This window comes from Gavia stellata, chromosome 2, assembly GCF_030936135.1.
Source record: "Gavia stellata isolate bGavSte3 chromosome 2, bGavSte3.hap2, whole genome shotgun sequence".
Lineage (NCBI taxonomy): Eukaryota > Metazoa > Chordata > Aves > Gaviiformes > Gaviidae > Gavia > Gavia stellata.
In genome coordinates, this window is record NC_082595.1 from 77,800,594 (window position 1) to 77,825,555 (window position 24,962).

General features: G+C 41.3%; 2 protein-coding genes across 2 annotated transcripts; both read left to right on the top strand.

Annotated features, from left to right (window-relative positions):
- Positions 1-1,590: 1,590 nt before the first annotated feature.
- TMEM30A (transmembrane protein 30A) lies at positions 1,591-14,182 on the top strand. Its single transcript, XM_059832766.1, has 7 exons — positions 1,591-1,863; positions 7,487-7,603; positions 8,262-8,369; positions 9,457-9,544; positions 10,009-10,152; positions 11,488-11,694; positions 13,594-14,182. Exons 1-7 carry the CDS (start codon positions 1,591-1,593, stop codon positions 13,785-13,787), a joined length of 1,131 nt encoding a protein of 376 aa, XP_059688749.1. The 3' UTR covers positions 13,788-14,182.
- Positions 14,183-21,003: 6,821 nt separating this feature from the next.
- Positions 21,004-24,962, top strand: LOC104252605 (cytochrome c oxidase subunit 7A2, mitochondrial). The gene is made up of 4 exons (XM_059835643.1): positions 21,004-21,070; positions 22,349-22,438; positions 23,863-23,947; positions 24,747-24,962. Exons 1-4 carry the CDS (start codon positions 21,053-21,055, stop codon positions 24,803-24,805), a joined length of 252 nt encoding a protein of 83 aa, XP_059691626.1. The 5' UTR covers positions 21,004-21,052; the 3' UTR covers positions 24,806-24,962.

Sequence of the window (24,962 nt, forward strand, 5' to 3'; positions counted from 1 at the left end):
ACCAAATTAATTCTTATATTTTTGATGCTTAAGTGTCCAAATTTCCTACACTATGAGAAGAGGTCTTTTGAGCCCCCACGGAGAGACCGTTTGCACAAGTCATTTGCTCCCCCCAGTGGTCTTTGTTGATACTATCGATTCTTCAGAAAATGAAAAGGCATGTTCCACAGGCAGCTAAAAAGTCTTAAGACTGGGTTGCATGCTTATAAAGTTGTTTAATTAAATAGTTTTAATTATTTTTTCCTAAAATGAAGTAAATACATAAATATTTGCTGAAAGTGATTTTTGGCTACACTCTTTCTGTATAGTAATGACTGCACAGTCCTCACAAAACAGACTTTAACCTAAAAGTGCCAATGAAGTGATAAGTATGGACTTTCAATGTTGCATTGGCTTGAGCAATGCCTGATAAAGCAGGTATTCTGGGGTATAAATACATACTCCCACACTGCTTTCCACAAGGTGACTACTTGAATTGAATAGAAGCCAGATTAGCTAAGGGAAATAAAAAGTAACAACTCTGACAGCAACGTCCCTACCCGCCTTCACGTCGCTCTGATTCACTCACATGCCTCCTGACAACGCAGCGGGAATATACTGCAAAACAACTCCCAGAAGTGATGGTTCGTATGAATGGCTTCAATAAAATAAGCTCTCACAACTTTGTTGAGATGCCCTGTATTATTACATCTCTACAGTGGCACCGATGCTGCTGCTATTTACGAGAGCAGGAAGCTGAAGTTAACGTCTCCATTTTCGATCCAATGGATGCTGCCTTTCTCCAGCAACCCTCTTCTGACACAGTGGGAAGACGGGGTGGGGGTGTGTGTGGGGGGAGCTGTTCCTGAAGCAGTGAGTGGGGGTGACAAGGCTGCAGGCCCGGGGCTTCTCCGCTCAGAGGTGGCCGCCGCCGGCCGGGCTGGCCTCACCCCGGCGGCACAGGGAAGCCGGAGAGCGGCAGCGGCGGCAGACCCCTCCTCGGGGGCGCACAAGGCCACGCCGCCCACTCGGAGGGGGCGTCTGTGGGCCGGCTGAGACCCAACCACCTCACCAGGCCGTGCGCCGCCGGAAGAGGGCGAGGGAACTGGACAGGGACGCAGTGCTTGACGCAGCGCGACAAGCCCGACAGCACCGACAGCAGGGCAGGCCTCAGCCCTCGGCGGCACCAGCTCCCCGAGGCGCAGCTAAGCGCCGAGCTGCAGAACCAGAGAGCGCGCTCCCTCCCCTCCTGTCCGGCAGAGGCCGCAGCGCCACTACGCATGCGCCCTCTCACCCCGCCCCCGCCTCGGGCCGACGGGAAGAGGGGAAGTGCGCAGGCGCAGCTCGCCCTCCCCGGCGCCCGGGCGCCCCGTTTCTGCGCACGCGCGTCTCTGTCGCGGCCGTTCTCTCGCTACCGGGAAAGGTGGGGCGTGGCCGGGGGCGCATCATCAGCCGCGCGCCCGCCGCCTCCCTTCTGCCGGGGCCGAGCGCGCAGGCGCGGTGGCCTCCGGTCACGTGTCGGGAGGGGAGGTCCCTGACGCGGGGTTGCTGGTGTCGCCGGCTGCGCCGGTGGCAGCGGGCGGCGCTGGGCGGCGGGTCGTTGGGGGCGCCATGGCAGTGAACTACAGCGCGAAGGAGGAGGCGGACGGGCACCCCTCGGGCGGCGTCGGGATGCCGGGCGGCGGGGCCGTGGGCGGCGGCAGCGGCGGGGCCGTGAAGACCCGCAAGCCCGATAACACGGCTTTCAAGCAGCAGCGGCTGCCGGCCTGGCAGCCCATCTTGACGGCGGGCACGGTGCTGCCGGCCTTCTTCATCATCGGCCTCATCTTCATCCCCATCGGCATCGGCATCTTCGTCACTTCCAACAACATCCGCGAGTACGAGGTGCGCGGGGGGGGGGGCGGGTCGGGACGGGGACACGGACTCCTCCCGCCGGTGGGGCGGGGGAGAGCGGCGGCTGGTGGGTGCCTGGGCCTGGCCGTCTGCCCGGGCGGGCGGTGGTTTGGAGGCCGCTCGGGGGCCGGGCCGGGCCGGGCGAGCGGTGTGAGGGATCGCCTACCCGTCGGCGGCCTGCTCCTCCTTGCGAAATCTGCCGCCGTCTCTTCCTGCCGGTGCTCGGCGGGAAGTAGAGGTGGCTTACGTGGTTTCTGTGATGAACGGCCACCTGGCCCTGGCTGTTCCGATTCAGCTTAACATTTGTACGCTTTAACAAACCAACTATTAATTACTCTGAGTGGACGTTGAACTTGCAGAGTATCCGCATGGATCGTAGCCCTCCTGTCAGCCTTGCTCCTGAGTGAACTTCCAGGGAAGTTAATGCCGGTATTTAATCAACACAGCCCAATGCAAGTTTTGTTCTCAGTAGTAGGGAAAGTATGTGCGTCATCCTTGGGACAGCTTGTGGCAATGGTTTATATATCTTTAAATGTTCCAAAGTAACTGTAGTTTCAGGACAAAACCCTGTGGTGAATGTATTGCTATAGTTCTTATGTGCACTACTGATTTAACGTTTTAAATGCTCTGTGGGAGACCAGGGCATCCAGAGTAAACTTGGAAACAAAGACTGAAGAGTGTGGCTTTTTCTAATTATACTTGCAAAAAACTGAGCCATTTACATTTGATAATTAGCCACACCACTGCTGCGAAAAGCTGCTGAGCATTAACTGAAAACTAAACTGTATATCACAATTAGGTCCACTTGATAACAGAATCACTTTGTGTTGTAAGGAAACAACCCAAAGAGCTTAGGGACAACCTTGAAAAGCAAATTAATGGCTATGATTAGTTTCACTGAGCTAATGCAACCAAGATTGGTTGTAGGAAAAAAAAAGCGTGGTTGTTAGTTCGATTGCTGTATTGGAGAGTATGAATTTTTGTGGATCAAATCATTCTAGTTATCAGAGTAAGCTGTCACTTTCAAATAAGTAGTGTTAGAGACAGTGGCTTAGCTGGTGGTAGCAATGTGGCAATGGAGCCCAATTAACTAAAGAAATCCCGAGGCAGACAATGAACGGTTTTATATTTTCATATTTTTGCTAAAATGCAAACAGTGTTATAATAAAATGCATTTAAGGTTCACTTTTCCTTTTATGTTAAGAACTAAAATTCCAGTCAAGGAGAAAAGCAGAAGTGAAAAGCAAAGCTGAAGTGTATTTTACCCTGTCCAAATGTTTTATGTAAGCATACTTTTAAAAGCAATTGCTTCTTGTGTCAAGATTTGAGGGTATGCAAAACATCTGAAAATTGACACAAGTGCTTCGGAGAACATTGCTACATTGTGATGGACATGTAGACTTTTAAATTGTCATGTTATAGTCATGTTTAAGGTAAATACAATCCCATGTTTTTAACAGGATGCTCAATGGAGAGAAGTAAAAAAAAAATCCTGATTTCTTTGACAATTGCATTTAAAAATAGCCATTTCTATAGTAAAGCAATACGAAGTCTTAGATCATAATGACTGTAAGGTAAATATAAATGGATAAATATATCTCCCTTTTTTTCATTATGACTGGATCTGTGTTGATCTATAGGGACAGATAATGGATCAGAGTTTCATGAGTACAAAAATGTAAGTGACTCCTTATGCCTGTATTGCTGCGGTATGCATAGACAGGATTTTTATATACTATTGTTGCTCAGCAGCTCAGTTATGTACTCCTAATAAGTCCCAGTAGGAGCCAGAAACTAGATGTTCCCACTTAACGTGCAGTTTGAAAATCCATAGGTGAGCTGGGAGCATGACTGATGCTCCCCTATGCAATCAAATTGCATATATGAAGCAGTAGTAGCCATTTATATTTGGAAACCAGTTGGCAGGTGCTGGCCTTCTGCCCTTTCTGATTTCAAGATATTCAATATTAGAAAGGGTTTCGTTTGTTTGTTTGTTTTACAGTGTGGGTTTAGACTTGTGTCATCTATCTCATATGAAGCTCTCCCAAGTCAGATCATTAGGCTTTTGTGAGGGCAAGGGGGACAGAGTTCTTGACTTCTGAGAATATGATCAGAAAGTTGGGGTATGCAAGTGATAATAGGGAAACTTGGGTTCTGTTCTCTGATCCTCATGTGTGTTTTATCAAGTGTTACAGTGCAGACATTCTGTGAGTGAGATTATCATTCTAAAGGCGGCTGAATTTTTTTGGGAAAAAAAAAAAAGTTTAACTCAAAAAAGGCTTTACAGTTGCAGCAACAAAACATAGATGAAGCATTTTACAGGCCAGCACTTGGGCTCTGAACACCAGTGAGGGATGCAGTTTAAGACACTGCTATCACCTATATGCTTAGCTGAGATATGTCTGCTTCGTATGCTGGCTTTTGTTAGTAACCACCAAACGTTACTCACAAATAGCTGTAAATTCAGCTCTGGGAGACAAGACATCTAGAAGCTAGGTGCAGTGACTAAGCTCTTTTGAAAACGTAATGGGGGGAGGAAGTAGAGGTAGTTATTTACACCCACCTCCTAGACAATAGCATACTTGTTAAGTGTGTGTGCATATATATTTATACAGCTGCCTCTAAACTTAGTGTATTGGAATTGAATAGGATGTATAATTTATGCCCCTGAAATATATATTTATGTACAGTTCAAATCACCCTTTCCTGGAACTAGATATTGCAGCCATTAGTATCGCTGTGAACTGTGCTGTTCTCATGCAGGTACAAGGACTGAGCAGCAAGATGTAGCTTTCCCATTGATTTCCTTTATAAGCTCTCTTGAATTCAAATGTGGAAGATTTCCAACAGCTTAAGTGTACTGAAATTATAGGGTTTTCACACTGGTTGTTCTCTAGCATTTTCTCACTGTTTCAGAGGGTATAAACAGCCGTTTATCTTGAGTGTGTCATGAAAATAATTCATTTCGGTGGAAAATGAGAATCAGCTGTGTAAATGTGTCTTTTTGCTCTGTTATTAAAGGGTGAAAGAGTTCTGGTTTTCCTGATTTTTTTTGTTTGTTTGTTTTGTTTTTGAACAGGTAAGAAGCGTTGACAGAGCATATTAAAATGTGTTTAAAGATTAAGGAATATCCAAAACATTAAGTGTGTAGAAAAGAGATCTTTGTGCTGTGACTGCTGCTGTGAAATGCGTAATTGTAGTTAAAAAGCTGAATAGACTTTAAGGCATAACTAGAATGAAGAACTGAAAGGAAGTAGATTACTGTTGCATGCATCTTCAGTGCTGTGTGCAGTTCCAGTAGCCCCATCTCAAAAATTATACAAAACTTAATAAAACCTACAGAGAGGGATAGCAAAGAGGACCAGAGTTATGGGATGCCTTTTATACAAGAAGTGGCCAAGCAGAGTAGGATAAATATGTGACAGCATATGAAATCTACGAAGTCATAAATGGTTTGGAGAATAGTTATGTTACTTTTACACTGCAGAAATGTAAATCAGCTGAAAAGCCGTCGGTGCCAGATAGCTTGGATATATGCAGTGTCCTTAGATCAGGGGTTGTTGGGAAGGGCTCGCTCTGTGTGGGTTTGTCATACTTAGCTGCTGGCCGATCCCTGGGGAATCGGGTCAGAATGCTGGATCAGGTGGATTCCTGCCATGGACCCCAAAGTCAGTCCTTCAGTTCTCAAAGTCCTAGTTCCGTTATTTTGTCAAGAGATGAAGACAGATACCTCTATCCCTTTAGTTCAGCTGTGTGTTGAATGTAACCTGTAAATGTGGATGCAGAAAAAACCACTTGCGTTGGCAGTTACTGTACAGGAAAGCTCTAGGATAGCACTGAAGCTGATAGCAGTGGTCAAAAGCATGGTTCTGTTTCAATGTACATAAATTTCATGCTCCACAGAATTTAGTCAATTGTATTTTTTGAAGTGAAGGCTTTAGGTCTTTTGCACCCTTGGAGTATTTGAGTTTTGTTTTTGATCTGAAACTTCTCCACACACTGAAGAACTAGCTCAGGATATGGAGGTTTAAGTTCTTTCTGAAGGAAATGCTTGTTTAAGATACTTTAGCAGGAAAAAAAAACCCCGCTAAGTTAACCTTGAATAAATGAGATGCATTGTTTGTTGAGAGCAGTGATGGTCGGTCCGTCTGCTGTAGCTGAACAGAGCTGTTCAGGACTGCTGCAGTAGTGCTATTTCTAGATCAGCATAAACTCAATACCTTGTTCAGCAAAGGAAGTGAAGATTATGTGATTCTCTCTCTCTCTGCCAGCTAATAGCTTCTGAAGCTGACTCGTTTCAGCTAGGCTTGTTAGGGTGTAGGTCTCATCTATCAGAAATCTGGCAGCAGAGCAGATACTAATAAAAGTGCTGAGGGAAAGGCTGCAGCTTAATAGATATTGAAGAAATCACAGGAAGAGAGACCTTGAAGAAGATCCAGAGGAAAACAGGCTTCAGTTGTTCCATGAACCTTGAAACTGCGTGTTTGTTTTAGCTAACCTTAATACAGATATTAGGACAGATCATAAATCATTCTAATCCTTGATAATGCGTTTGACTGCAAGCATAAATCAGGGCAAACCATTTGCAGCAGTCTCTCATAAAACTATATAGGCATCATAGTTCAAATGATACTGCTGTTTAACAGTTTGTTGCCTTAACTTGGTATATGTTGCACCAATCTGAGTGTAAATTCTAAATAGGAAGTTCATAGTAAGTGTAGAAATACATATTTTATAGGCAGATGGAAGCTTTCTGTTGCTACACTTGGAGCTAGCCTGCTGAGTCGAAGTTAATTATTTCCTGCCATTCATATGCTGGAGCTATACATGAGGGGGAGCTAACGCGGTGAAGCAACTTCATTTGGCTTGGGCCAAAGGGTGAGCTCATGGCTGCTCAGGATATGTTATGCATACTGTCCAGGTAGCCTGTATGTACAGATTTCAACTACTGGCTTTTTTTGAGCTACAGTATTAAAGACAGATAATATTGTATAAGCCAGATTAACATTGATCATCTTTCTTGTCCCTTTACTGATATTTTACTATTCCTGGCAAAACAGTATTAGTGTCTTCATCTTCCCTATTTTAGGACAGTTCTTGGGCATTAAGTGATTTTTTTTTTTTTAATCTTCTGACTAATTAGATGGCTAAAAATGGTCAGCAAAGTAAGTTTTCTAATGCAAACCTTTTTTATTAAATATCTAGACTTTTAAAAATTCAACCTCTCTGGAAAGCATGAAAAAGCTCAGATCTGCTTGTCATACAGTGTGTGTGTGTGTGTTTGGAAATACCATGTTGTCTGGAGTATCTGCTGTTTGTGTTTTGGTGTGTATTTTTTGTTTTGTTTGCTTTGGGTTTTTTGTTTTGTTTTTCCCCAGCAGTAATGGCCCACCTCAGTGTTAAATTTGTTTGAGGCTGAAATCGAGCGTATACACAGAATCACAAAATCGTTCAGGTTGGAGGGGACTTCTTGAGATCATCAAATAGGCCTGAACAGGCTTTTGGAGTTGAGGTGTAATAAGATGGCAAAATAAATGCCACGCCAACTCTCTGGCTTATTAATCAATTTTCTTTACTCTCACGTTGTAAATTAATGACTGTTTTTCTGTTGTAGATTGACTACACAGGAACAGAGCCTTCTAGTCCCTGCAACAAATGTTTAAATGTGTCCTGGGACAGCACACCACCTTGTACTTGCACCATCAATTTCACACTAGAACATTCATTTGAGGTATGCTACCCTGTATGCAAAGTGAAATTAAAACAGTTTATATGTTTTATTTCATAATCGATAGAAAAGCTGTATCACTTAAGTCTTAATTTTTTTTCTGTTTTAAAGGATTATTTCTGGATCTCTTTTTTGTGTGCCTTTTCAGTAGCAGGGATGAGATGGTTTTTTAATGCCTCTGTTTATCTGGAAATGTACAACATTAAATGGAATGCTTGTGTTTTACACATTTAGATTTACCATATGTCATCTAGCTGGCAAGTAGATCAGCTATTCCTGCATGATCTAAAAAAAGCTCAGTTCAACAAGAATTGGAAAAAACAGATAAGTGCATTCTGACAAATTGGAGGCAAATAATGAGGCTTATGTGCTTAACATCAAACAAGATAGGTGTTGGAATTAGTGCTGGTGAATGTCATTCTGATAGTTTACAGCATGTTGATACTGTTGGACTTCAGGATGCCAGCTTATGTTAGGATACTCTGTGTACTCAGTCTGAACACAGGATTGAGGCTCCTGGTTTATGAATGTTGCTGTAAAGTAAACACAGAGTTTAAGAGGTTAAAATTTAAGTTTTATGATAATTAGCGTGTTCATATGTTTTACTGAGCTGTTCTTTGTGTGAATGAAAACCCCTCTTGCCCCATCTTGCTTCTTGTAGAGCAATGTATTCATGTATTATGGACTTTCCAACTTCTATCAAAACCATCGTCGTTACGTGAAATCTCGAGATGACAGCCAGCTAAATGGAGATAACAGTTCACTACTTGTAGGTATTCATGCTTCGATATTAATAAGCAACTAACTTCTGACTTGCGTGAATTGCCACATAGCAGAGTATTTAGTTTAATAATGAGGTACTAGAATTTTGTGTAACAGAAGACAACCATACAGAATTCATATTTTGTTTACAGAAAGTAACGGTGTAAAATACTGTAAAATTTCATGTCAGTCATTTCATTAAGTGGACAGCAATGCAGTACTTTGATCACTTCTCAAATCTGAATAGTTTTAAACTGTCCTGTTATCTTCAGTCACGAGTATCTATCTTATCCATTCTGTCTGAAGTTTCTGTTTTCAGTATAAAATAATATTTGGTTACCTAGCACTTGGTTTGAATATTGCAGCTAAATGAATCCATTTTTTTGTAGACTCTGGTTCAATATTGAACATCAGCAATACTGGAAAATACCAGTACTGTGTGTTCTCTTCCAGGCACTGTGTAATGTTCAGGGCCAGACCTCTCCTTTTCCTAATTTTTATGAGGAGTAGAAATACAGTTGGGTTCTTGCTCCAGCAAGAATGTGTCTCCCTTTTTACCTGTAAACTTTAAAAAAAGGGGAGAGTTTCAGGAGACTACATCTGATGACTAACACAGGGTTTTGGGCGGGCTTTTTCTGCTTGCATTTTTGGCATGCTGTTGGAGTCCTTGCAACCTTTTGCGTTTTATGTTATGCTTGGTTTCTTATTACAGTCTTATTTTCTGTAACACTGATGCATACTTCAAAAAAGAAAAAAACCTTTAATAAAAGAATACTTCAGTATTTCTCGTTGGAAAACTGTTTCTATTAAAAGATAAAAGAAAAGTTCTATCACCTTCCGAGAAAAGCCTTATTTTTAGTAAGACCATGATGGCATTCTGACTTTATTCATGTTTTATTTAGATTTTATTCCTGCTTGTAAAAGAAAAATCAATCGTGCTAACGAGCATTGAATGCTGAAGTATTTGTAAATAACCTGATTTGCGAAAAGATTATTTTGTCGTACGTTTAAGATGTGCACAGGTACCGTAGTAAACAACAGGTTAGTTGGATAAACTAGCACAGGCTCATCTGTCTTTTCTTTCTAACTCTCAGAATCCAAGTAAGGAATGTGAGCCTTACCGCACAAATGAGGACAAACCCATTGCTCCTTGTGGAGCTATTGCCAACAGTATGTTTAATGGTATGGTAACGCTTTTAAGTTATCACTTAGATGTTTTTGTGATCTAGTGTGTGTTTTGTGTTGAGTTGCAAATTATTCTGAGTAAAGACATCATGGGATTTTTTGTTTTGAATTAACACATTTTCATTGTTCAGAATAAAATAAATGTCTTGTGTTGTACTGCTGTTGCTTTTTTTCAAAATTGCTATGAGAATTAATTTAATCTCATAGCGTATAAGTACCTGTTGTGAGAAGCTGTTACTTCTGTGGAGTAGAAATATAGATACCATATATGGATAATATGCTGCTATCTAATATACATCGTTTCTTACAGAACAGCTTGTGATTGTGGCAGGCAGGTAATAAATGCCTTGTCCAGTGTTTTTGTTTTGTTTCTCCTGGAGGTAATTGTTTCACTGCCTATCAGGTTCATCTGTCTAATGAAAGTTTCTTCAGCTGGTTTTCTAATTTGATTTTCTCTTTAGATACATTGGAATTATACCGCATTGATAATGACACAAGGATTCCTATTACTTTGATTAAAAAAGGCATTGCATGGTGGACGGATAAAAATGTGAAGTTCAGGAATCCTACAGGAGATGGAAATAACTTAACTGCGCTTTTCCAAGGTAAAAAAAAGATGTGAGTTTTTAAGAAGAACAAAACACTACAAACACATTTTGATTCCAGTGAGTTTTGCCTCACTGACAACATTTTAGTGAACATGCTAATTAAAAATATTGTGAAATATTGTGGTTCTCCGAAGAAATCCAAGCTAAGGACTACTTTGCTATGTAGAAAGGTTGCCTTTAAATAATGAAAGCTGCAAATTTCACGTGAAAGTGTTTGGGTTTTACCTTTACTGTAATCATTAAATTTTTTTTTTCAAATTTCTGATTTTTTTTTTTTTTTTTCCCCACCTTTAATACTGAGAAAAGCCTAATATGTGCACTGCTGTCATGGTTTTACCCCAGCTGGCAACTAAGCACCACATAGCGGCTTACTAACTGTGCCCCCGCCCAGTGGGATGGCGGGAAGAATCGGCAGCGTAAAAGTGAGAAAACTCGTGGGTTGAGATAAAGGCAGTTTAATAATTAAAAATAAAAAAACATTGTAAGGAAAAAACCCCCCACAACAGAGAGGAAAATAAAACCCAAGAAAAACAAATGATGCAAAAGAAAACAATTGCTCATCGCCAACCGAGTCCCCAAGCAATGGCAGCCCCTGCCTACCTTTACCCTCCCAGTTTTATTGCTGAGCATGATGTCATATGGTGTGCAGTATCCCTTTGGTCAGTTGGAGTCAGCTGTCCCAGCTGACCTGTTGTGCGTCCCAGCCTACTCACTGGCAAGGCAGTCTGAGGAGCAGAGGCGGCCTTGAGGCTGTGTAAGCACTGCTTAGCAATAAAATATCAGTGTGTTATCAACACTGTTCTCATCACAAATCTAAAACATAGCAGGATACAAGCTGCTATGAAGAAATTTAATTCTTTGCTGGCCAAAACCAGTACAACTGCTCTAATGCTTGGATTTAACTTAAAAAGAAATCCTCCACTTGTTTAATCAAACTCTTCATGTGGAGTTTTCATTTAAATGTTTCTACTGCTAGATTGTGCAAAGTTTTCTAAAAACCCAATTCCTTTTTGTGATTAGAAGTCACTGATTTCTCTCATTTGTTAGGTTAAATATAGTTTGGTAAATCAAAGTGTGTTTATGCAAGGTATATAATAATTTCAGTTTTAACCTGATGGGGGTTTCTTGCTTAGTCACAGCCAAATTGCATGTTACCAATGTGATGCTACCCTTGGAAAAGCAGATACCTTAACTCTAATACAGTATAGAAGTGTTCTTCCGATAAAGTTAGCAAAAGCATTAGCATGGCATCGTCTAAAATATTGTACATAATTTTATTTCTTAGTCTTGTATTTGAAATACTTAATTGTTGTCATTTTTATTTAATCCTAGGCACAACAAAACCTGTAAACTGGCCCAAGCCAGTGTATATGCTGGACTCAGAGCCTGACAATAATGGCTTTATCAATGAAGACTTCATTGTGTGGATGCGTACTGCTGCTCTGCCAACATTTCGCAAGCTGTATCGTCTCATTGAAAGGAAGAATAATTTACAGCCTACCTTGCAAGCTGGAAAATATTCTTTGGATATTGCATACAGTATCCTTTGAAAAACCTTTGAAAGCAGCTGAGGACCTTACCTGGATTACATGGGCTTATATTTGTGCAAGTTCAAATTGAACTAGCCTTTTTTTCTTACCGTCTCTAAAAGAAGACGGTATTGAACTGTGGTTGAAAACTGGTAGTGAGAACTGGGTAGAATAATTGCCATCTTGTACTGCTGTGCAAGTTTTTATAGAATTAGTGGTGTGTGTAGGTGGCCTGTTAGAATGTGAAATGCAGTCCAGTTTTTAAGCTTAATAAATGAAATGACTGGGTTAGACTTATGCTCTTTAATGTAAGTGCAGTTTTAATCATAACATTCTTAAGCTATTTTGTAGTTCATATAAAACTACGTTTTTTTAACCAGGATGAAAACAGTCAGTTCAGTTTTTAAAAAAAAATAAAAATAAACTCTTTAGAGGAAGCGTTTGTGAGGAGATAACGGAGATGTTAATCCTAGGGAAAATTTCTGTGTAGACTTTACCCAGTAGGCAAATTTTGGAGGACACTAGTGTGTTCTCTCTATGCTTAACTTGAATTATCACAGGTGTATGGTCAGTCTTACTCACTTTTTTCTCACACATCTTGTTCGTGTTTATGGGTAACTGCAGTCCCCAATAGCTGCCTCGTGGGATAGAACCTAAAGTCTATGGATGGGAGCATTTCTGTCTGATAATTTTTGGGCAGACTGCCTGCATTTTAGCTGACAGGAAGATACTTAAGTGTAGTTCAGGTAATGCTTAGCCTTCAGGTGAGCTGATAAGCCTTCTTGAAATATGTTAAATGGCCTAAGTAACAGTTAGCCAGGTTCTAGCTTCTGCAAAATACTGTATATGGGCACACTTTATTTACCCTTAGGTTGATAATGTGGTAAATTTGCAGTGTGCATTTTTACTCATCAGCATATGCACTACTAATTCTTATGCCTTCCTGTGCTTTCCTATGGATTCTTAATTACTGCTTTGACACTGAAGGGTATTGAATATCTGGGAGAGACATTTCTCATGGTTGCAGGAATTAATATTTATTCAGGAGTCCAGGGCCTGCTTTGGATCCTGTGGCTCTATGTATTGTTGTCAGATTACTCTCTACTTGCAGACTTGCTCCAAAGCAGCCTGCTCTGCTGTGCAATTACTCAAACCTGTGTATAAAATCAAATAAGTAACTTAATAGCGAAAGAAAAATCAGGTTGTTTGGGCGCTGTAAAGGAATTGAGAGAAGCCTAGGCAAAAGGAAAGAACAGAGGCTGTAGCATAGAAATTTGAGAATTTTTAACTTCAGGGTGTAATGACAATATGTAATCGAGGGCAGACTGACTTTGGAGTTGGACTTTGGAAAAGTGCCAGAGCTGTGGATCAGGTGGGGAGGTCTGTCATTCCATTTTGGACAAACTGAAGACTAGGTAGAAGTGCAGAAGACTAGAGGAGGAGGGTTGTCATAGTTACCAAATTCTTAAAATTCAAAAGCACTTAACGATCATTTAAATAGCTCCTGCAGTAGTTTCCTTTGCTGCAAAACTGTGGGGAGTGCATATAAAACTGAATAAACATAAAGTCACTAAGAAAAATTTTGTACTAAAATATATTCAATAATTAAAATTAGATTTCCCTCATTTTATTGAAGCTGCTTTCAAAAGCCCACAAAATCATGCATTTACTCTTTCCTTAAAAAGGGGTTAACATCTTCTAACGTGGTAATTTTTCTTGGAGTAGCTAACAGTTCCCAGATTAGTCTTAGTCTAAAAGAACAGCTAAATTTTTCATATTTGCACTGCCAATATTCAAAGAAGGCAGTTTGTATTTGGAACCTGAGTGAAATGATCCAAAATTTTAATGTACCTGACCGCATAAAGCTAGGTTTGGAAATGTGTTTCTTGTTTTCCTATATGTTTTTCAGATTATCCTGTACACAGTTTTGATGGACGAAAAAGAATGATCCTAAGCACCATCTCGTGGATGGGAGGCAAAAATCCTTTTCTGGGAATTGCTTACATCACTGTTGGGTCCATATGCTTCTTCTTAGGAGTTGTATTGCTGATCATCCATCACAAATACGGAAATCGAAACACTAGTGCAGACATTCCCAATTAGTCTTGCATTCTGAAAACAAATGTACTGCATGTGCATCAAGGCCAGTCCGGAACGGACCCAGTTTTTGAAAGATAAATCTCTGCTTCTGTCACTTCTGAGACTGGGTACATAATTTTTATCTAATGCTCCCCTTTCCCATACTGTGGATTAACTCTTGGAAATGACGGGTATACAATTAGCTATATTGATTGTATCTCTGCCTAATACAGACACAATTTTTCTGGTATTTGCCTCTAACTGGGCAGGCCACACGATGCATATAGCTCCTGTTCCCTTGATGCATCTGCTGCTTGTTCATGTGCTGTGTAATGTTGGTATGATTCAGTACATATAGATTGTGTGGAGAAAGACTGTTATACTGTAAATTGTTAACTTTCTGGAATTCAGGTGTCAGTGCTGTTAGGAAAAGTCAAGTCTTAAATGTTTTTCCAGTTTACTGTCTTGTGTGCATGGGCTCTTACATTTCTTGCTGAGATTTTAATATATTTATATAAGTTGTTAAATATTTTCCTTGTGTCCTACCCACCTCTGTTATGTAAAATCCTTTAAGTGCTATGTAAATTTCAGCACTCTGGATTCTTTGTATATTTACAATATATGTGCCTGGCCAGTAAACTAGCATCCCACGGAGATATCAGAAAACCTATTTGTTAATTATCTGTGAGAGTCCCTTTTAAAGTTTCTTCTAGATTGGGAAATGTTTGTTGCAGGTAGAATCTACTTTTTTTTCTAATTTTCTTTGCTTTAAGTTATATCCAATATTAGTTTACCTATTGTGCTTGCTGGTTTTGCTTTTTATAAGCAGCTCCAAGCGTTAATCAAGAAGAACCTAAAATGTTTTTTCCGTTCACAAATTTGGGTGAATTCCTTTTACTGTAATTACTTTCTAAATTTCTTGAGGCATATGTATCCTGAGCAAGCTTTGTTGTAAAGGAATTGTCATATACTTTTTCCTTATTTGGAGTAACCACCACATTACATGTTTGCAGTGTTAAGATTAGTAAACTATAGAAATTCAAAAGTTGAGATGGCAATAACCTCTTTTCATTGAAATGCAGGTTGAGCTTGCTGTGAAACCTAATTTAAATATTGCAGTTAGAAGCAATGTGCAGGTTAGTGTCTTAAATCAAATTACAGAAGGGTTCACTTTTAGGTTAGTTAAAAGTTAACTGTAACCTGTAAAATACTACTTTTTGGTGACTTTTTTTAGATGATGCACAGAAATTGTAATGTATGTGGTGGAGATCACTTTATATGCAACTAGCTTGATAAAGTATTGAGTATATTAAAAAAGACCTAATAAATTCTGCAAACCATTTAATAAGAGATTTTATTTTGTTCTTGAACATATATTTATTTTCATCTGGATGAAAAGATGTATTCTCATTAAGTATGAATGCAGTTTAAGTGAGTTGTATTTCTGGGATTGCATATTTGTCACAAGAAGTTGTTTATTCATGGTCCAAAAGCTTAATCTATAGCCAGCTTTAAACAGCATTATTAATTTATCACATAAACATAGGACCACTTTTACTGAATTACTTGTGTAATCTTTTTAAGCTAGCAGTTTAAGTGTGTAAGTCTATAAACTGTGGAATGAGGCAACGTTTCCAGTGTGCTAGCTTTCTGTAACTCCATATACTAATTTGTTTGCATAGTACAGTGTGGCAGCACAGGACTTTAAAATAGTCAAAAGATGTTAAGATTTTATTTACAGTGTTGTATCTGTATTGCTGGAATTACAGAATAAGGGTATGTACCTTTGTATATTGCAAGGCAGAAAACTCACACAAACTGTTAAACTGGCTTTCATCTGTAGAGTAGTTGCTAGTCCAAAATGTAGTAAGCGAGTAAGGGGACGTCTCCCAATTACTGGTTATTAAAATACTTTGATTTTTAAACTTTGTGTTTGTCACTTGAAATGCAAATATATTCTGCTTCATTCATAATCCCTATCTTTTTCCAAGTAGGAAATGTTGCTTTTTGGGCTGTGTTCAAAATTAAAAACAAAGTATTTTTCTGTCTTTAACTTAAAATATTTTTCAGTGCCTTTTTTTCTTTCTACTGACTATAGCTGTCAGTGCTTCTTTGATCTTCTCAATGAAGTGCACCAGGATAAGAATCGCTGTCTGTTTGGTTTCTGTGACAATTACGCTTTTTCTCTTGAAAGCCTGCAGCAGTAAATACTTGTCAGGCAGTATGCCTGACAGACAGTGTGCCTGAGGAGCTTAAAATGCTTATAAGAGCTTAAAATATTAGGTCAAATTTGTAAACTCTTCCTTCATTCATGCTCATTTGTCTTGATGCCATGTTGATAACTATGGAGATTACTTGGATTTTGTATTCATTACAGGTTGCCCATATGTCACGTGTTCAAAGATGAAACTCCGGTGTCCCTGTCTGACGCTTTGCAGGGCGGTGCCACTGTCCTGGTGTTCAGTGTCATGTGTTGAATTTGGATTTGACCACCTGTGACCTGGTTCTTCAGTAGCATCCTTCAGAGGTACTCGCTACCAGGGTTCAGAAATATGAAGGGCAATGCCTTTGCTTTCTGAGTGCCAGTTTGGTGCTTTCCAGGTCTTGTCCAATTGAGGCAGTGCCTGAAGTGTGAGAGATTATAAGCTTTCTGGAGGCTGCTGCTGTTACGAGGGTCTGCTTATGAACAAATCTTTCCTGAAGAGAGTAATTTGGGAAGCTAGGATATGTCCCTGTCTTACGCAAGAGCTCTCCAAATTCTCTTGTGTGAGACCAACTTCTTTCTGGTTTCTTGTAAAAAATCTACATCCCTGTAACAAAGCAGATTGTCACCTCAGATATTTTTTAACTGCATCAGGCTACTTGGGGAGCTGTCGATTGTGCTTTGCTGAGTCACAGGGAAGAGTTTCCAGCTTATAACTGGAATGTGAAGGATCGTTCACAGCCTGCCAGGGTCACACTGGTACCGAAATGAGGTTCTCAGCAGCATGGTTTTGCTTTAATTATGAATGTTAAACCTTGAAGAGTGCAAGCCTTCTCCTTTGTTATAGGCACCTCTGTGGGAGAAAAGGCCATGACAATCTAGGGTCAAGTAACGTCTGCAAGCATATATTATCTCCTTTAATGCATCAAATAGAGCAATGAATGTGGCTGGCGTTTGGGTTGGATTCACAGGAGGCATTATTGACTGCACTTCTCTCTCAGATATCCTATTTGCAGTGGGAAAATAAGGGTTACAATGTCTATAGACAGATGTCCAAGACTGAGTTGAAGTGCGTGCCTGGGGGAGAAATGTGCCTAAGTCTAAAGCAGAATGTACCTACAGTTACTTTAAAAAAAAAAGTTACTGATGGGAATGCAACCGCTGAAGACAAAGAACAAGGCGTAACCATAGAGTAATCTGGACACATTGCAAATGATTTTGATCTTCAAAGTTCCTGTGAATAGAATATGGTTTCTGGTCTTGCCTGAAAACTTGTGATCTACCCTTGGTACTACATAAGTCTGCTTTTTATAGAAGTTTGATATTTGTGTTACCTGGGGTCATTCCCTGTAACTGAACTAACTAGCTATGGTGAATTAGAAATGAAGAGGGCAACAACACAGGAAGGTCTGCGCTATCAATCTTAAAATCAAGCCAGTCCCCTGAGGGTTTTGTATTGACCTAGTCAGTGAGTTTAAAAACCAAAAAAACCAACCAAACAAAAAACCCCAAACAAACCCCAACCTAAACACGAAAGAAAAACCCAACACCCCAAAATGTTCCACGTATCAAATACTTGTCTATATTGAACAGCCTGCCAAAGATTCTCACTTTGAAAGTAGGAGAAAAAATGTGAAAATCTAAGCCAATTTTATTCCTGCTCTCTTCTTAGGAATGTGGCCAGTTCATGGAAGAGGCTGCTTCTAGCAGTGTGAAAATGGACTCTGAGGTAGAAAGCCCAGTTGCAAAAAGTTCTTTTTTTTTTGTAGCAGTAGTAGTAAATTTCCCTCAGATCACCAGAAGTATTTTCATGTAAAAATATCCTACGTTCTAGCTCACAGAATCTGTTCTGATGACTGTATTGGCTTCTATGCCTAAATGTGAAGTCTAATCTTCCTTTATAGTTTCAATTAAGACTAAAGTCTGTTACGAAATGGCCTGATAAGAATTAGCAGGTCCTTATATGACCCGAATCTCAAATAAGAAACTACCTTCCTGTAAGCCTGCCATTCCAAATGTGCTTAACCTGTGTTTGAAAATAAAGTAATACTGCCCATCATTTGAATTATACCAACTGCTGCTAGAAAGTCTGAATTTGGAAAATTATCTTCCTCGTTCCCTGTTGGGAATGAAATGAAGAGGAACAAAAGCATAAGTCAATAATGAATGAAGCTCAAGAAGTTTTAAAAAAAAAATTGAAAGAAAGTAGGTGGAGTTCTTTCTCACCGGCCTTTCTCACCTTAAAAGAAACAATTCAAGCAAACTGAATACCAGAGTTATGTACAAGTTTAATTGAATTTGCACCTGGATAAGTGAATTGTGCTCAAATTTTGCAAAATAAAATGTTGAGATGCTTGAAGTAGCATTAGAGGGCCAGGAATGTAATTAATGACCTCATTAATTCTGTTATGAAAATGGGAAAGATTGGACTGTGATATTCTTGGAAGAAATGAAGGTATGATTGCCTGCAGTCTTTCCTACTGAGGTCTGGAGTTATGTGGCTGAAGCTAGTGTATGCTTCACAATTGTAAACTTCAGAACAAATCTTTGTTCTGTCAGCAAGTTCTTTTAATGCAATTTTAGTGTATTATACAACTCAAAGTAACTTCGAAAATGGTTATACTAAGATAGAATACAGGGTGTTCTCCCTCTTCATACACAGTGTAGCTTTTAACTGAGTTAGTCAATTATTTTGTTTGCAAGCAAAAACTTACCAGTGGGCAGGCAAGACTTAGGAAGAGGTTCAAAAAATTGTTATTTTCAGCTGCCCTGCCGCACCATGGTTTCCACTTCCACAGTTGGATTGAATGTTAACTCAGTTGTTTGTGTGATCTCTTCAGCAGGGTTTACATACCTTTCTATTATTGGTTTAAGAGGGAGAACATTTTTTGTGACGAATGCTTATTAACATAGAGATTAACAGCCCTGTTTTCATTCTGGCTTAAACAAAACTGTTTAATAATGAGTTTTGATTAAAAATTTTATTATTCTTCAATACAGTGCATGCAGAAGTTACCCTATCCTGTTAGGAAAAAGCAGTCTGAGTTTGCTTCTAGTGAAATATCCTCACCCTGAGGCAGCAAGTTGCCATTTCGCTTTCCCTCAAGTTTTCATTTCTTCATAAATTAGTCAACACTGAAGACATCAGCTGTGCTTCCTCTGAGCAGTCATCTTGTAGCTTTGATTGGTACGTAACCCGTATGGCCTTTCTATTGTAAAGTGTATATTGACAGACAATAGCACTGAAGCTCAGATTTAGACATATCAGGAAACTGTCTACACAGCAGAAATTAAGCAATATTAATTTCTCTGGGGATTATGATCCTTTTACCAGTATCTAAATACAACTGTGTGTATAAAAATCAGAATACAAATATTACATGCACTCGTAAGATGAAAGATTGCCAGAGGAATGAATGGAAATCTATCTTGCAATAGTAGTAATGTATTCTGTGTGTTATTCTATAATAGCACTGCTTGAGTGTTTGAAAACTATTTGTTAAATAATGCATCCTATTTCCTCCTTTGTTATAACACATGATATTTCTCCGTGACTGTGCTTCCTAAATGGTATTTTTAATACTCTGCTCAGCTAAGGCTATACCTATAAATACTTCTTCATCTTTGCATTTTTAGTGTCTTTCTGGGGCAGCTCATCAGATTGAGAAGTGCTGTGCTTTGAGATACGATCCTTGTTATTTCCATACTAGATTGAGCACTAATTTGCTGTGTTTGACACACATTATTCATCATGAGGTTTGGCACCAGTGCAAAAGCAGCGTAATGCCAAATACTCAGTGTGCTGCAACTGCAGCAAAGCCGGGAGATAGTGTTCCCAACAGCATTGGTTGAAGCACCAGAAGATGCAATTACGCGGCTATATCTGCAATGCAGAAGAAACACAGGCTTCTCAGAGCACTTTTTTGAAGGGCAAATAGAGTCTTCCTCCAGAATCGAATAGGCTTGCATTTCATACAGATCTGGCATTACTTCACCTTCTGTAATCATGTATTGTGAAACATGAAACTCAAGTTGGGTTTTCTTCTTTCACATGCAGAGTGCTCAGTATCCCTGCTACTAATAGAGCTTGAGGCAGTGGGCAGGAACATGTTTTAATTTTGTCTTTTCTGTGTGTAGTGGCTCAACAAGGGATGCCACATCCACCCCAAGGGGCCAAGGCCCACTGGCTCTGCCCAGCTCAGTGTCATGCCTCCAGTGACGGCCAAAGGGGATGGATGCCGAGGGAGTCTGTACGAACAGCAGCAGCCCGTGGTGTTACTCTCCCGGGCCGTGCTTCCAGCCCTCTGCAGGTCTGAAACTTAATGAAAGGTGATTTTAACATCTGTATGTAGCAGCTCTGAGAGATGTTTCCTTCATGGATTTGCCAAAGTGCCCTTTGAAGGCAGGGAAGCAGCCACAGGATCCTGCGGCAACGGAAGTCCCCCGTGTGCGCTGTATGGCGTGGAGAAGTACCTCCCGCTTTGAGCCCGCGCCGAGGTGCCCCCGCTTACTGCCCTGCACTGCTCGTTGCCGCTCCCTCCTCACCATCCCTATCCCACTCCCGGTGCTGCGGGGCTCATCTCCGGCTCCCGGGCTCCGAAACCGGACAGACATCCCATCGGACAAAACTCGTTCCTAGGGCAGGGTCCGGGCCTGGGCTGCGCCCTCTCACCCGCCCGGAAACGGCTCCTTGTGCAGCTGCCCCCTCCCGCTGCCTCCCCCACCTCAGGGCGGGGACCCTTCTGCCGTCGTCGTTTTACTGGGGAAAGGCTGTCGTGGGAGCGTGAGGAGGGGGACAGCCTTTCTTAGGCCAGCCTGCAAACAGCCGGGGCGCGCTCACGCACCTGTCCGCTCCTCCTCAAGCCCCTCCGCGGCAGCCGAGCCCACCGCCGCCATCTTCTCCCGGGCCACCCCTCGCCAGGAGGACTGATGAGGCGGGCGGGGCGGGGCGGCGCTGTAGGCTCTGCGGCGGCGCTCTGGACGCGCCGCACGGCTGCCTCTGTGGTACCATCGGTGGAGGCGGGGGAGCTGCTTCCGCTTCCGCTGCCCTTGTTGCCGGCGGGAGGTGACGGGACCAAGAGCCGCGATGTGGCGGAACTTGCTGGTGAGGCGGCCGGGCCGGGCCGGGCCGGGGAGAGCAGTCCGCTGCGGCTGCCGCTGCGTCAGCCCGCCGCGGGGCTGTCGCTCCCGGGGCGGCGCGGGCAGCCGAGCCTGGCGCGGCGGTGCGGGGGTGTGGAGGGGCTCCCTCAGGGGCTGTCGGCGTCCTCCCGGGTGCCCGCCGGGGCTGCGGGACTCGGCCGCCTGGTCGCTTCCCTGCCGGCCGCGCTAGTGCCGGGTGCTGCTGGAGGAGCTGCTGGGGGGGGGGAAAGCGTTACATTTCAAGTCCTGGCCCGCTCGCTCCACCTAGTGCTGGGTTTTAGGTACTGGAAGGGATGGGAGTTGAGTCAGTGGGTCCAGGGCACGCTTAGTCCGCCTCTAAGGAGATAAATTTTATAGTGTGTTTATTTGGGGTGGATGAGGGGAGGAGGTGTGTTGTTCCATTACTTGCCAGCAGCATCATCTGGGTGTTTGCCCCGTGGCTGCGTTTTTCAGTGGCGGTAATTTTGCGGGGGAGGATCAATGTTACCAGTGTTGCTTGAAGGGGACTGCTGGCAGCTTAGAGGTACAGCTGGTTCATGACTTGGAGACTTGTCATGTTAGCGAAGATAGACTTTGAGCCATCGGAAGAATTGCAGATTATTGGTTTTGGTGACCTGACCTGTGCTAACAAGCATTTATCTGTGGAAATGTATTCTAGCTTAGGACGCTGTAGGGTGTCTTTAAACTGCGTGTGTGAGGGGGGGTGCCTTCGTCAGCTCTGTGAAGGTTAGGTCTTGTGCTGGTGGCTAGCAGGTGAACTGCAGCTATGACAAAAGATCCTTGGCTGCACAAACACGTTTGCCTTAAATGCTGTTGTCCCCATTGCTAGAGTCAGACACAGCAAATGGTGCTTAAAACTGAGATCTAAGGGGCAGAGATCGAGACTTCCCCCAAAAGGATGCTAATTATGAAGGTTATGCTGCAGATCCCTAAATCTGTTGTATCTTACTGAAAGTAATTTTCCTGAGTTTTTCCTTTTTAGGTAACCAGTCAATCAGTCCTTTACATATGTAGTCTGTTGAAAGATTGATTGAATTGAAAACCAGTGGATTTTGGTGAAGTGTTGGTTGGGTGTGTTTTTTGTTTTTTTTTTAAGACTTTCCTTTTTTTAAGACTCTTCCTTTTCCTTCCACGTCTATCTTATTTTTAAAAGAAACTATTTTAAAAGAAACTATTTCTACCCAGTGTGGATATAGCTGAAAAATTTCAGTGTTTTAAAAGTACTGTTTATCTTCTATTTCAGGGTCTTCGCCAAATTTCCCAGAGGACCATAAGCACTGCTTCACGCAGGCAGTTTGAAAATAGAGTTCCTGAGAAGCAGAAGCTTTTTCAGGTATTGAGTGAGCACTGATAGTAAAATAATGTTAGTAGAATAACAAGGTTTTAGTAGATCATAATTGCATACATTTTGTTTCTAAAGAACTGGTGAAAGTCCTCTTTACATCTGAGGTGACCTCTTGAAATCGGTTGTATGACTACAGTGTTTGAAATCAGCAGTTGTTTTCTACAGAGATTAAGAGTATTTGTACATGCATACTTGACATGCTGACTCTTTAAGGTTTTTTACCCTGTGAAATGACTGGTACCCGAGTTTCTTATGAGTCGTAGATACTGTACAAAGATAAAGTACTCTGATATGAGATGGGGGAGTATGTCCTAAGAACAAATAGAGAAAAATGGCAAGTGCGAGGATAGAAGTACAGTGAAAAGTTAAACCTGCGGTCTTACAGCTATATCCATAGCTATATCCATAGTTTATAGATGACCCCCATAATTCTTAATGAGGATGTGGTATTATTGTATATCTCAGTGATGAAAACAGTAAAGGTCTTAAGGGATTGGATTCACTCCTAGAAAATTACTGAATCTTTATAAATAATTTCTGAATTACTCCCTTTCTGATTGATAGGGCCACCTAGTGACAACTAGTGGTTCTTCAAATGCCAAAGCAGTGGATACTCAAGAGCATACTCCCAACTGTGAGCCATAACCTGGAGCAGTAGCTTCATACTGAGGATAGAGTAGACTGGGCTTCAGCGATGCAAAAGGGAAAAAGTATGTGTTAGAAGCCCCAGTTTAATAGTTTTTGTGTCTTGTTGCTTTCCTTTCCCCTGAAAGAGGAAGCAGGATGTTGGCAATGGGTGAGGTCAGAGGTTCTGTTTCTGCTGGCAGAGATCTCTTCCTTCTCCCATTCCTTACCTGTGGGACAGCAAGTTAAGCTGGGCTGGGTTGTGGGCCGCCAGCGCTGGAGGCTGGCTTGAATTCCAGAGCAGTATGAACTTGCTGACTAGGGTAAAGATCATGTGTATCTGGTGTCTAGGAGTTTTACTTTAGGTGGAGCAAAACAATTTCCTGTATAACACCAGGTGACAGTAGAGGCTCCTCCCCTTGCCGCTCCCTATAGCAGGGATTGACTATGCTGGAGATGGATGGGAAGTTTCTAGGGATGGTAATCATATCCTGTGCACTGGAGAGGGCTGGCTGGCAACTGGTGTCAGAAGTGTTTAGGCATTTGCCAGTCACTGCTTTAGGAATTAATGTGCACATCATCTACTGTACTGCCTTAGTGAGTGATCACCTGATACCAAAGTGAAAGCTTGAAAGACAAAGTGGAATCTAAATAAGGTTCAGTGTCTTTTGGGAGTTGGGAAGATAATTTGGGGAAGTAATTCTTGTTCTGAGTAATTCTAGTTATATTTACACAATATTGCAAGAACTGTATTTAAATAGTTTCTTTTTGTCACTTATTTTCATTAGGAGGATAACGGCATCCCAGTGCATCTTAAAGGCGGTGTAATGGATGCTCTGTTGTATAGAGTCACCATGGGTCTTACAGTTTTTGGTAAGGCTAATGCTAAAATATTTGTGCTTTGGTACAATTTCCAATGTGCTAATATTAAAATACTTTTTATTTGGTACAATCTCCAATATGACTGGTGTTTCCTCTGTAGATTAGTTATGCAGTTCCTTCAGTCTGTTCTTTGGAACGTGCAAAATGAGTGTAGAGAGGGGGAAAAAAACCATTTGGACATACCATATATTTATTTGTGTTTTCTCAAGTTTAGCTTTTCAGATGGCTTTTTTTCCCTGACTAATAATGCTATGGTTTGAATACTCCTTCAGAAATTGTGTACGTTATAGCTTTCTCTAACTACTTAGAAAGCTTATTCTGAAAAGGAGTAAAATGTAATTACAGCACATACATACATATACCAGTTTTCTCACTAGCCTGACTATTTTTAGGCCTAGGTGATAATTGATGTGCTGAGGTTTCACATGCTGTGCAAACTAGCAGAATATATCCAAACTTTATGATACTATCTATATTTAACCTTTACGTTGCTTGTTACATGGTTTTGTAATAGCCTCTAACTTAACTGCTGATTTTCAGTCCAGTTTAAGAATGAGTAACCATTACTTTATGATCATCTGTGTAAGTTTCACAAATATGCCTCTCCCCTTTTTTTTTTTCCTGTTTCTTTATCTTTTTGCAGTCTATGAAGAGCTATTTAAGGATTTTTTTTCCTCTAAAGTATGAATTGCCAAAGAAAAAAATCAAGACATGGCTATAGAAAGGAGGGCTAACTTGAAAGAAATTCTGTTTACCATTCTGAAAATATCTTTTCTGTCTCTTAATTCAGGAACAGCCTATGTTGTTTATGAGCTGCTTGTTGCTTCAATGCCCAAGAAGCAGAAATGATTCCAGTTCAAGACGCCTCAGTGACTAGCATATCTTCGTCCAATTCCATGTGACTACGATGGCAGCTTATACTTACTGTAAGCGGCTGGCTTAACGCTTGGAATCATAATTTAATTGTAACATGTGAATTGCAATCAATAAAGCAGTTTCTACGTTG